This window comes from Coturnix japonica, chromosome 5 (genome assembly GCF_054131305.1).
Source record: "Coturnix japonica strain WE chromosome 5, WE-NBRP24, whole genome shotgun sequence".
NCBI classification, from domain to species: Eukaryota; Metazoa; Chordata; class Aves; order Galliformes; family Phasianidae; genus Coturnix; species Coturnix japonica.
Genome location: NC_140667.1, coordinates 36,094,906 through 36,108,435, shown reverse-complemented (window position 1 = coordinate 36,108,435; position 13,530 = coordinate 36,094,906). Strand labels below are relative to the sequence as shown.

The window sequence follows — 13,530 nt, the reverse complement described above, 5'->3', positions numbered from 1 at the left end:
AGAAAGAAGGAATGAAAAACAAAAATAAAAAAATCAGTACTTCAAATATTCTCATGTATTTCTGTTACTCTACTCACCTTATCTGCAGTTCACTCTTTACTCAAGCTTTCCTAGAGCTTTATAAAATATAATTGTTTAACAGCATTGTAACATAACATATTGTATGATAACACAAGTGGTTTCAATGTGGCTTCAAATATCTTCAAGATGTATAGAATTCTCAGTTATATTCATTCAAATTGTTAGAAGTGAAATCAAAGAGGCTATTTTCAGAGTGAAAATTCCTGAGGAGTAGCAACAGCAGCAGCAGTCGATGTAGTGAACTTAATAGAAATGAAAGGGAACGAATTGTTAGCAAATACTGAAAAACAACTATATTTTTCAGAAACTAAACAGGAAATAATTTTGCTGTACTATAATAATTAATGGCTGGTGATCGTTTGTCTTTTAACAAACACATGCACCCTTAGAAGTAACAATACCAGAAACACTGAAGTCCTGCAGAGCTCTTTTTGGATCAATCTCCCGTAAGATGTAACCTCTATTGTAGAATGCCAACCAGCAAGAGGGATCTAGACGAATTGCTGCTGCTAAGTCCTGTATTGCATTTTTATACCGCTTCTGTTTAGTATATGCTCTTCCTCGATATAGCCTAATACAGAAGAAACAATTTGAGTCAACTTAATACCAAGCATTCTTCCTCTCTTAATAACATGCAAATTTGAAGCAGTTATTTAGGGGGGAAAAAAAGTTGAAGATAAAACCAAATGCTTATTCTATTTCTCAGTGCATTGAAGAAAGTTTAAAGGAACAAAGTCCTACAACTATAACATATAGGTAGGTTTTTGCACTTCCATAATTCAAGCTCAGTATAACACAGCAGTGCCAGCTTGGAGACGAGTTGAATGGGAGACTCTCCAAGTTCCACAGTGTATTGGTACAACAGTTTGAATATGGAAAATGCAAATTTTCCTCAAACCGTACATAAGAAATAAAAGTAGTCTCATTATGTTATTAAAGCTTTCTGAAAGCATCTGTTCTGTTCTTCAATATTTCTTTAAAGCAGCCAGGTTTACAGAGTCACCTGTTATACTACTCTGCAATGAAATTCAAAATTCTGCATCCCAGGGAAACAGCACTTACATCTAAATTCAAGTGTCATCGTGTGGTATTGGGTTTTTTTGTTGTTGTTTTTTGTTTGTTTTTTACTTATTTCACAGATTATAGTATAGAAATAATGTAAATCTTTGCAGGAACTTTAATAAGAATTAGGTTTGTTATCCAATGAAAAAAAAGCTAGAGAAAAAAAATCAGTCTCTTGAAGTCAAAAGTCAAAAAACATTGTAATTTGAAAATAAAGATTATTGTCATCCATATATTCATTGTTATTTTTTTCCTGCAGAAAACATTAACTAAGCATAATGCTAAGGACTGTCAAAAAAAAAAAAACAATTGAAATTAAGCATAGAACTATGCAATACTGAATATACTCTTCACTTTAAGCATTTATTTAAATCCAGTTCTTTACAGCAAACCACATCAAACCTACTCTATATTCACAGTACTTCATGGTTCACACACTCATGGTTCAGATTCGTAGTTAAATTAAGGTTTAGATACTAATCCAAAGTCACTAAAGAAATACAAAGACTCCCCTATGAATATCATGGCTGAATAGTCTTACTCTGTTTCTGAGATATACCTCTTTGAAAGTGCAATTGCTTTATTACTGTATAATGCATATTAGTCTTCTGTATATTAATATTTTAATAATCCAATTAAAATTCAAATACTTATGTCACACTCTATGTTATACCTTGCCTGAGCATTGCTAGGGTCTTCTCTAATCACAGCTGTAAAATCCCGTATAGCTGTAGTCAAAATTGAATGGTCAAAGAAATATATTCCATGTTTCATAAGTGCATCTGTTCTTTTGGGGTTATATTGAAAACACTGTAGTAAAAAAAAAAATAATAAAATAAAGAATTACATAATGCTATAAAAATAATGTTATAAAACTACATCCTTCATTCCTTTTTTTTTTTCCTTCTGATTCTCTCATCTGCTGTCATTTCCATTAACAATACACTGAGATATAGTTTGCATCACTGCTTCTATTAGTGCCTGAGAATCTGTAGGCAATCAGTAATTTACTGAATTACCAGACAGGAACAACAGAAATAAGTAATTTCTATGACACTGATTTCTTTCCAAACATCATTTATTAGAAAGGATACCTGTGCTCGGAGCTGCTTTCCAGATATATCCACATACAGTTTACTTTCAAAGTTAACAAGAACTACAACATTATTGTAACAATACAAAAAAGTTAACTTACTTTGGCATAATCATCTACAGCCAATAACAACTCATCTTCCTCAAAATACAACTCAGCTCTTCTGAAATAAATGTCATCATCTGTGGAGTTGCACTGTATTGCAGAGCTGTAATTGTTGATTGCCATTGTATTATCACCCAGTTTTCTGTAAATTTCAGCCTTTGACAGGTATGCATCTGAAATAATCCCACAAAATATAAAAAGCAGTATTTAGCAGTCCAAAATAACATCATCTGCTTTTTGTATGTGAAACAAGCAGTAGAAGTTAAACCAAAAAGTCTGGAAGTTGTTGCAACAGAGCTCAAATTTAGAGCTGTGTGCTGTCATCAAGACCATACAGATGGAAACTGATAGTACCCGTGAATCCCACAAAAGCTAAAATCTCTTCATTCTCTGCAGAGCTCAGTAGTAATGTCCCATCAAGCCATTTGAGTTAGTCCTGTTAGCTACAAACAAATATAAAAAGTAGATTTGGTTTAAGTGGACCTATAAGTAGTTACTGATCCTTTCTGGAATAGAGCTAGCTTTCTTCCCAACAGCATATATGGTGCTGTGTTTTGAATTTGGAGTTAAAAATAGGGTTAGTAATACTGCTTTGTGGGAAGCGATGAGTGATTGTCTTCCCTTTCTTTGTATCTTTCTTTTTTATTTGTTAAACTCTCAGCACATCAACCCATAAGTTTTCTCACTTTTGATCTACCTATTTTTTCCCCTGACCTGACAGGGGTGGGATACAGCAAGGGAGCAGCTATACAGATCCTTAGACTCTAGCTTGAGTCAACTCACCCCACACATCCACTTCCACAATGGCTGAATCCTTCCCAATGCCTTCTAACAAACTTCTAGTGAAAAAGATTCAAAGAAAAAAATGTAATAGAGCAGAGGACAGTGGCACCAGAACAGCTGAAGATGAGGGCACCAATATCCTTTTAAGCCTCCACACTAGAAAGTGATACAAAAGTTTCAAATGATCCTCAGAAGTAGGAGTTCTCATTTTTGTGTCCTGTAACAGGCCTTAACTGCAATACCAAATTCAAAAAACCAGAACTCTCCAGCAGACAATGACAATATGACGAAGGAGTGAAATAGTTTCTCCCAGCCTCAAGCTGGCCTCTGATCAGTTAAAACTGATCATAAGTAGAGCAAAAGTAAGATATTTGAATGTAAGGGTGGAAAAAAAAATAAACCACAAAACCAAAGACAAAGAAAACCACATTCACCCCCAGGTCCTTACAGATAGGTTAGCCAAAGCCTGAAGTAACACGTAATAAATGTCACACAAAAGACAGCAAGTCACATTCCTTTACCAGCTGGACATGACAACCAAAGACCAACATGAATTTAAATCTGTATGCCCACAAATACTGTTATAAAACTAATTTCAATCTGCTTTAAACACCTCACTTAGCTACATTACTCAATTCAGAAAGCCACTCCAGGGCTTCACTCCTAAAATGGTTATAAATCCCCTTTAGTTTATAACTCAGCATCTATCCATGAAAAAGCATACAATTACCCATCTTGCACTGTCATCCTTCAATTCAAAATTTTTCTCCTCGTGAAAAATACTTCCCACACATACTTGCACTATAAACATATGTTTATCATCAAATGTAGACATTTGTTGATCAACTATAATATAAACTACACACTGAGATCACATAATGAATGTACTGTGTTCAAAACAACAATACAGGGACTTTAAAATTCAGGATCTTGCTTAGCTATCCTTTCAATGTTCTGCACAGAGAAATGGTTACAGCAAATTAAAATCACCTAAGTTATTTAAATAAGTATTAAAGAAAAAACAAAGGGTTGGAAAAATCACAAAGGAGCTTTCAACTCATCTAGTCAAACTTCCTGCTTAAATCAGGACTAAATACTGAGATCAAGTAGCACAGGGCCTTGTCCAGATTTTAAATTTCCAAGAAATATCTGCTTCAGTACTCCAGCATTCCTACAGTGAATATTTTCATGCCCAAGGATTTCTGTTGTTGCAACTTGTGTCCATTACCTCCCATCTGACAGAGCAAAGAAGTCTGATTCTGTCTCTCTACTACTATGCATCCCATAGGTGACGACATATTTACCTATTAGTCTCATGTTCTCAAGGCCGTATCAGCTCCTTCAACTTTTCCTTATAAAAAGGATGTGTTCTAGGCACCTAACCATCTTAGAAAATTTCCAAAGGACTCTCTCCAGTTTTGCTCTCACATCAAGCACAGTATTGGAGATACAACACCACAGTCAGGCAGGGGAGAATCACTTTACCCCACCTGGAGGGCCACATTCTTCCCAATGCATCCAGAGTATAGCTAGCCTCCCCTGCTGCAAGGCTGCTCTGATGACTTACAACTTGTTCTGGAGAACTGATACTCAGCCACTAGTTTCCAGTCCATACAGATAACGGGCACCTAAAAAACCTACACCAGTTCTTTAGAAGACATGGACCAAACTTGATTCTCTTCATTCTTCTGGCCAACAGGTGATACATTTTCCTTTTTAGGTCCTCCTTGATAGTATAAAGCTCACAGCAGAACAGGTCTGATTGAATGCACAATAGCATGTTGTCCCCACTATAGGATAATCAGCTTTCCCCATTAAATTAATGAGTTGGGTTTTTGTTTGTTTGTTAAGTACACTAAAATTAAGTATTTATTTTTGTCTTAGAAATCAATTTCCTGCCCCAAATACTTTAGCTTTACAGTTCTCCTATAATAGGGATAAACTACCTGAAGTTGGTTAAATATCTACTTTGGATGAAAAGTGAGCTGCTTAGAAAGTTAGATTATGCTTCAGTAGATACTTACCTAATTTATTTTTATTCGACTCTGTTATGAAATTCAGGTCATCTAAAGCAGCAGAAAAATTGTCTTGAAAGAGGTAAATCAAATGTCTATGCCAGTAAGCATCAAGTAGTTGTGGTTCTAAGCTTATAGCCTACAACAAAATAAGAATAATACTTTGTTTTGCAGAACAAACTTCTCAAATGTGCTAACAATAGTATGTGGGAAATGAAATCTTTTTGCACCAAAATGTAAAAACCATAAGTCTTCGACAAACTTCTATTTAACCCATAAATCTGAAGTTTGACTGATGCACCCATTTAAAAGCTACACATGCTTACAAATACGCATAATCAAAAAACAGCCTACCAGAATTCAGTATAAAACAGAGATCAGTTGTGACATTACCACATTTATTTCTTTAGTAGTTACTTGAATTATTTCTAGAAACTCAGAATGCTTAGAAACAATATTGCTCATCTATTTGAAAGTAAGAAATAAGCATGTTTTCATGAAAAAGGTACCTGTTTTTCAAACTGTGTTGTCATGATTCCCATAAAAGCACTATACATTTCTTAATTTATCCTAATATTCCTATATTCCTAATATTCTATTATTTGATAGATATTATGCATATATATATTCCACATATATTCACTGTACAGATAATACAAACTTAACAGCCATATAGAAATAGAGGCATATACATATCTGAGACTAGTCTGCTAGAAAAGTAATTCTCAGATTTGGGACCGTAAGCCATTTCTAGGATCCATTAACTACATAGAGAATGCATTTGGGTATCATGAAAATAACAGTCATTGTTTTAACTCAATTATGCAGTAGCTTTGCAAGCAGTTGATAAGGGCCCTCTGGTCAATGGGCCACTATCAGTGCGGAATTCTTAGCCTTTTCATACTCTTGACTACTCATTACTGAAGCTCAAGGTAAAAAAAAATTTTTTTTTTCCCCTCTCTCCTTTTTGGCAGCATTTTTATTCTGTTGGATTACTTCTGACTAGTTATGCCGGATATTAGGCAGAGTTAACAGCAGGTTTTGTAGCACTAAAGAGGAAACTTAAAGTTACATAAACATGCATAAAAAGCCTCCCATACTACTGTATAAAACATCAATGTTAAATGATAGCTCAATCATAAAAAGAAAATACATTACTTTCCATTTAAATTTCTAACTATGCTTTTGCAGAAATTAAAAATATATTGTTAGCAGCATTATTTGAAGAAAGTAGCCTCTGTCTTTCCATTTATCCTCTCTCCAACACGTATCATATCACCTCAGGTCTTAAAACTGCTGTATCCTGAGCAAGGGTCATAAGAGGAGTTTAAAAAAAAATACTTATATATAGATATATACATATATATATACATATAGAAGGTGCAGGGTGGTATGACATAGTAGGAAAGCCTGGCATTAAGCTTACTTTTTCCAAGTCATCCATAGCTGATTTTAGCTTGCCTAACTTTCTTCGTATTGCTCCACGCCTGCAATACTGAAAAGCTGAAGGACGCTCAACCTTTTCTATTAAATCAGTCAATCTTCTTACTTCTTCTTCTAAATCCTCAGTAGTATATGCTGCACCCTCAAGCAGAACAGGCTGCATTGAGTCAACTAATTCTATCTGTAGATTTGTTACTTGAGAGCCCAATGCCTTAGCTCCTTTTAGCAATTCAGTTTCCTCCTCGGGAACAGTCCTATCAGGGAATGTTTCATCAAGCCAGCATCTCCAGATTCCACTGACCCATGCACGAGCAGAGGTTTCTTTTGGAATTCCACCCCTCACTTCAGCAAACTTTTCAAAATCCAACAAACAAGGAATGCTTGGGCTCTGATATAGTTTGATTGCTGGAGACACCTTGATAATGAATTTATTATGAATAAGGAGTCTTCCTAGAGACACAGACCTAAGGAAAAAAATGTATCAAAATTAATATTTCCAGCTATATTAGCAATATTAAATTACATTCTGCCAGACAACAATTAACAAGAGTTGACAATATGTTAATAATGACAACTTTTTAACATCAATGAGTTATAAAGAATATTGTTGAAGTTACGAGGTAAGCAGAATCCTGAATAACTTGTGATCCCAAGTAGTTCAGTGCTTATTTGGAATTTCATGCTCAATTCTCCCAAAACTTTCTAACTTCAATTTACAATGACAACTCTAAATTTAAGAAAGGACAATACTTCAGTTTGGTTAAATATGTTGATTACAAGTCCTAGATGGATGAATACAATAAACATATATGATACAGATAGCTATATTTTATATTGTATTGTATATAATACCTATAATAATATATGTACTATGTTATATTGTATCATATGTATATGTGGATGATATTTGAAGAAGGATATGAAAATATAAGAATTAGCTATCACAGTTGAACAACTACAACACCACCACATGAACCTGAAAGGACAATTCCAAAATTATAAGCTGAGAAAACTTGTTTCTGCTAAGAAGAGCCTCCACAAAGGATCACAATCAACATCAGCTTGGGACCTCAAAGTAATAGAAACAAATCTTTAACAGAAACACTTAATATTTTTCACAAAGAACACTAGCCTTGCTAACACAGAATGAAATACTGGGAAAGACTACTAAGTAATTTTTACATAAGTGATATATTTATTTGCAGTAATACTTTAAATTTGGAGATCCCACTGAGAAAAAGGGAAACTGAAGGAAAAGTAAAGCAATCTTGAGTATTAATACGTAAAATAATAGAAAAATGAAACCCCCATGAGTTAAAGCAACTGATCTGAAATACTTAGTACAGTATAGTTGTTGTCTAAAATAGAACTTTAGAAAAAGGCCACTATCTCTCTTATTTTCCTCTTATTATAGCAGCATATGTTGCAGTAGTTTCAGTATATTGATTTTCTTAACAATAAACATACAGAAAGATGAAAAGGCAAATAAAGGACATGAATGTGAAAACTGGCCTGAAGGGCCAGGCCTCAGCATCAATATAAGTTACACTGGGAACACATAGCATGACTGCACACAAAATGAAAAAACCTTTGGGAGGTTTTTTGAGCTTACATTTTAAACATCTGTATTTTAAAAGTATCATTCTGCTAAAAACAAAACTACAGCTTGTACATTTTTTAAGGTAACCCATATAATAACTAAATAACTAAACATAACTATAGTAACATAACTAAATAAATAATAATAAATGAATAACCAAATAAAAAAGCATTCACTAGAGCAATGTTTTAGAGAATAGTTTATATGCAAATAGATAGAACCTGTAAGTAGATAATATAAATTAAAATGCATTCTTTAAAATGGCAAAACAGTAAAGAAAACCTTTTGAGGATTCTTGAAGGTTGATTTAATTTCTTAATCACAGCTTCTAATTTTCTAGGATTTATTGCTTTCTTTGATTTCTTCTTCTTTTCATTTTTATTTTCAGCCTTTTGAGCTCTCTTTGCAACTTCAGCATTCTCACTATCCTCTTGTCCAGTCAAAGTAGGCATTTTTTCCACTGGTGCATTTGTCTTCTTTGAGTGGCAATCATCACAGATTTGATTCAAAGGATGCTTGGCAGGGGAGCTTTTTGCAGTCTTTATCTCAACTTTTGGCTTAGCTATTTGTTGCTTCATAAACTCCAACTCCGCCATGCTGGTTTTGAAGTTAGCTGGCATCTTTAATGTAGTTTCATGTTTGAAAGCAGTTATCTCTGGAGCAGAGGCTGATCTTTTAATCAAATGTATCTCCTTTAAATAAATAAATAATAATAAACATTTAAATGTTCATTTGAATTAATATTTATGTACCACATTTACTTAGTTTGAATAGACTGGATTTCATTTTGAATGGAATTATAAAGAAAAAAGCAACAGGGGTACTATGCTTGAAAAAGGCATAGTATTGAATGAGACAAAAGAGCTACACACCTTCAGATATGCATCAAAACAAAGACATGAGCATTAAGCTCATGTAGGTCTAAGTTTAATTTTCTCTAGAATGCTATCATGAGAAATTTGAAGTAGATACCCCCTTCCCTGTAGGAACAGAAATTTTAAAATGAAAAATGTACACCTCTGATGGTGACATTAAAAATAGATGAACAGAGATATTCGTAACATCAGAACAAAAGATGGGACAACCATAATGTTCAGAAATACAATTGTACTGCCTAGAAACACAGTTATGATCTGAGTTGAATTAGGTGCCCTTATATTTTGTGTCCCAGTACCCAAATCATCTGACAAAAAAAAAAAAAAAGAATAATTGTTATGATCTGGTGTTTAACTTGTAATTAGTCATTACTTAACACCTGCAATTTAAAAGCGTATTGCATCCTACTCTTTTAGTTAATCTCATTTCACTTGTCTTACTCTATATAATGAGGCATAACATAAATTCATCAAAGAAATTGAAATGCAATTTCATATTCACTGCCTGAAAGTTAGAGAGGAAAGAAAGCATTTGACAATCTGAAAAAACAAATGAAGCATTCAACAAGACTACTTGTATTTGAACAGGAAACTCTGATGTTTTAAAAATCATCAGTGCTCAGTTCAAACTGCAGACACTGTGTTTAAGTTACTCAATCTATTATTTTGCACACAGTTTGAACTGCTACCATGATTCCTATTCCTCTTAAAAATAAAATGGTCATAACACCTTAAGCAGGTTTTCATGGACTATACAGAAGTTTTAAACATAGACTGCAAATTCTTACTTAAAACCACTTTTCTCAATTGAACACTAGCTATATAAAGTCCTTGTCACAGAGGTGTAAAATGTGTGCAATTTATTGCAGTTTTATATATTTCATGAAACATCTAACATTACTTCAATAAACATTTTAGAAGAACACATCACTTGATTGTAAACTTAATGTTGACACTGTTGTATATCTGAAACCAAGGACCAGATACTGCAAATCTTTACTGGTTCACCAAACTTCAGTATGATAAGACTCTTCTCACTTACTGTTTTCCAACTGCAAAGTTAATTTAAGGTTCTCATTACAAAGCTATGTCCTCCAATTGGGAAACTGAAAGGCTTAATTTAACCAATCCACTTGAAAAAGATAATTGAAGTGCTCATTTTTGCATTGAATATGAAAATATTAAGTTCAGTTTAGTTCAGTGTAAGAATTTTTTCTACAAATAGAAAACCACAGTTTGGGAACAAATAAAAGTAAATATAAAATACCTTTGAGTTTTCACTGTCAGAAAAATGTGAGAAGGACTGGCATCTTCTCAGCACACTTTCTTCCTATAAGTAAAACAAGAAATGAAATTAAATTGTATCATAATATAATAAACCAAGTTTTAGTTGTTTCAGATATACAAATACTCAGTTGAATCTCACATCCTTTGGTAAGGAAAGACTGTCCTGTGGGATCTGGGTTAGCTTTTACCTACTTCTGTCTCTCAGATTCATTTATTTAAATGTTCACAAAGAGTTAGCACTTTGAAGTGAATAGCATTGTCTGGTGCTTCAGGCTCTCTGTGAAACCTATGTCTCTCATTATAGCATTGCCTCTAAAGACCAAAGGCATTTAAGATTATCACAATTTTATAAACGGACAGACTCTCACTACAACTTACATTTGTAGTTCTTACCTACAAACCACCACAGAATTTCTTGACTATCCTTTAACATTAATAGTACCTTTGGAGAAATTCTACATTAAAAAATTTGCATACTTGGAAATATTCTTCTTCCCCTGTTCTCCTCCTTGACTCTTGCTGGTTTTTAGATGGCTGTATCTAGTGGAACATCCAGTAATCTTTCCTGTTGTGCACCCCGGAAATCTCTTATTTACATTATATTTACATTATAACTCCTACCCCAAATGCAACTAAGAACCATCTTGGGTTCTAAAACATGAAATTTAGTATTTGCCATATACTCAAAAATGAATCAAATTTAAATACTGTTCATTTGCATAGTTTTTAGCAGTCAACTATATGTAATAATATATTGCTTTATGACATCAAACTCAGAATTGTTTTGCTAAGCTTAACTGCACTCAAAAAAAAATAACGTGACACACACCAGTAAATCACAGAAATCAAGATCAGCTCGCTGAGTTTCCAACTCTTCTTCATCAGAAATTAAAAAGTCTTCATAAGTTATATCTTCAATAACATTGCTCTGAAATATGAATATATTTGCATGTTTAAGTACATAAATCATTATTATTTGTCAGCTACAGAAACCATACGATAGTAACAGAGAATTCAAGCCTATTGCATATTTAAGCTAAAGAGATATGATGGTCAAGATCAACATCACAGAAGCCATTTATCTTAAGTTTCTGAAGGACAGGCAGTGGAACATTATTTAATATGATTAAGAATGACATGGTGCAAAAGGGGCATATAACCTGAAACAAACAGTTATTGCTACCTCATTCTCTAAAGTTTTTATCTGTAGCCTTGATAATTTATGTCAGCTCATGGCAGTCCGTATAATAACATTAACACAGCTTTCATTTCAGGTAGCAGTAAGGCTAGGAAATAGGAAATAATATCAGGTTTATTCCTGCTGTTAATTAATCCAGACATAGATGTGCTATGCATCTTGCACGGGGGTGTGAATTGGTTGTGAGAGACTGTTTTTTCTGTAACCTTTGCCATTGGAAGTTGCAGTGTACCATGAATATGAGCATCCAGTAGGCATGGGCTTTCATATGAATGGCTGAACATAACCAGACAGAAGATTTTACATTCAAGAAATTTCAAACTTCAAAAACATTGGCAACTTATAAAATAGACTTTGTTAGATAATGTAACGTTATTAAATTTTGATACATATCAGAGCCAGTACAGCAGAAGAAAGCCTGTGTAAAAATATTTTTACATTTATGTTGAATGCTAATAAGCAATATAGAGTAGCAATCAGTAGTTATTCTTAACTACTACCAAAAAACTTTCTTATTGTCAAAATGGAAATTAAATACTATTTAGTGTATATTAATACAAACTGTACATTGAGTTACATACCATACTTATAAATAGTGAAGCATTACTAAAGTAGCAGTACAATACATAACTACTACATTTATTAAATATAACATTAGAAAATCAAATATTTTTGCAAAAGGTATGTTTTTAGAATATTTACCTCATATTTAGGAAATAAAATATCCTTCATAGAAGAAATAGGAGCAAAGAACTTTGGTGGAATGGGAGCCCAAAACATTTTCAATGCTTCTGGATAAAGAGAAACCTTCAGAACAAATGGAAATCAGTTATCAACTGATAAAAATTAAGTTTATTACTGTCAGTATTGAGTCCTTATCACCTAATAATTTTATTAGGTAATAAAATATGGTCTTGTACATTATTTTGTAATAGAAAACACTTTAAAGTGCATCAAATACAATGAAATTTAGTGAGTTACAGGGCTCTGCCACCTGAAAGAATGACATGGTTTGTAGTTTTAGTAGTTTTATTTGTTAATAGCACACTAGCAAAATATTATTAGAGGACAAATTAAGAACTGAGTCATGAGATTTTAGAATAACACTCTCCATCAATAAAGGCCTTAAACATCATTATACTGCATCTTGTCAAATGTAAAGTTTATGTTTTTCTTGTAGATGTTTCACGCATCAGAATAACTAAAAAATATTTCCAAAATATTGTGCTTCACTTACAGAATTGCATAACTATGTGACATAATAATTAAAATTATTTCTTACTTTCTCTCCTACCAGTTGAAGTTGTGCTTTATTAAGACTATAATCAGCTTTTTGGCACTCAGCTAGAGCTGCTGATGTATGACGTGGAAGAAAATGAATCCCATCTTTCTGATTATTCTGAAACAGTTCTGAAGCAGGAACTCCTTCAAAACAAATTCTGCAGCAACATATAAGATTAATATAAGATTATTTAAATTATTTGGATGCTGTCAGGTTTGAAAATGGTAAAACAGAAAAGTAGGTAATTTCTAATCAAACTAGAAAAGCTTTTATTTTTTCAAAAGGAAAGAACTGAAGGTTGAAATAACATATGCAAGGAACCTGCTGCTAGGCCTCTAATTTAAGACATTCATAATTAGGTCTATGGTGTACATTACTTGTAAATGAAGTCACAATTTAGCAGTAACCTCTGAGTATGAAGTGCATTTTCACCTATGACAAATACACAATTTAAGTATATCTGACCATAACCACAGTACTTGAATGCCCAAGAGAAATTATTTCAGCAGGAATGTTGTGCTGGTTTTGAGCAGTATTTTTTGTGATTACTTTGGGACAGGATTCTGACTGTTTGCTTGCCCTTTATTATTTTAAATAAACTTACCTGTGGCAATCACCTTGAAAAAAAGATTTCACTTTAGAAAGTCACTGCAGTAAGAAATTACACATCTTAATTTCCTATCAATGCTTCAGTTTCAAAAATAGT

General features: G+C 33.2%; 1 protein-coding gene across 8 annotated transcripts in view; it reads right to left on the bottom strand.

Moving 5' to 3' along the window:
* The window catches only part of TTC6 (tetratricopeptide repeat domain 6), a 49,308-nt gene that overhangs the window by 16,925 nt on the left and 18,853 nt on the right, over window positions 1-13,530 (bottom strand). For all 8 annotated transcript variants that reach the window (XM_085550486.1, XM_015865045.3, XM_085550488.1 and 5 more), the window contains exons 7-16: window positions 12,825-12,981; window positions 12,245-12,349; window positions 11,174-11,272; window positions 10,325-10,387; window positions 8,465-8,874; window positions 6,566-7,046; window positions 5,149-5,278; window positions 2,339-2,514; window positions 1,817-1,953; window positions 483-652 (exon numbers count right to left, since the gene is read on the bottom strand). In XM_085550486.1, the coding sequence (XP_085406612.1) occupies window positions 483-652; window positions 1,817-1,953; window positions 2,339-2,514; window positions 5,149-5,278; window positions 6,566-7,046; window positions 8,465-8,874; window positions 10,325-10,387; window positions 11,174-11,272; window positions 12,245-12,349; window positions 12,825-12,981 (1,928 nt within the window). The remainder of the gene's footprint in view (window positions 1-482; window positions 653-1,816; window positions 1,954-2,338; window positions 2,515-5,148; window positions 5,279-6,565; window positions 7,047-8,464; window positions 8,875-10,324; window positions 10,388-11,173; window positions 11,273-12,244; window positions 12,350-12,824; window positions 12,982-13,530) is intronic.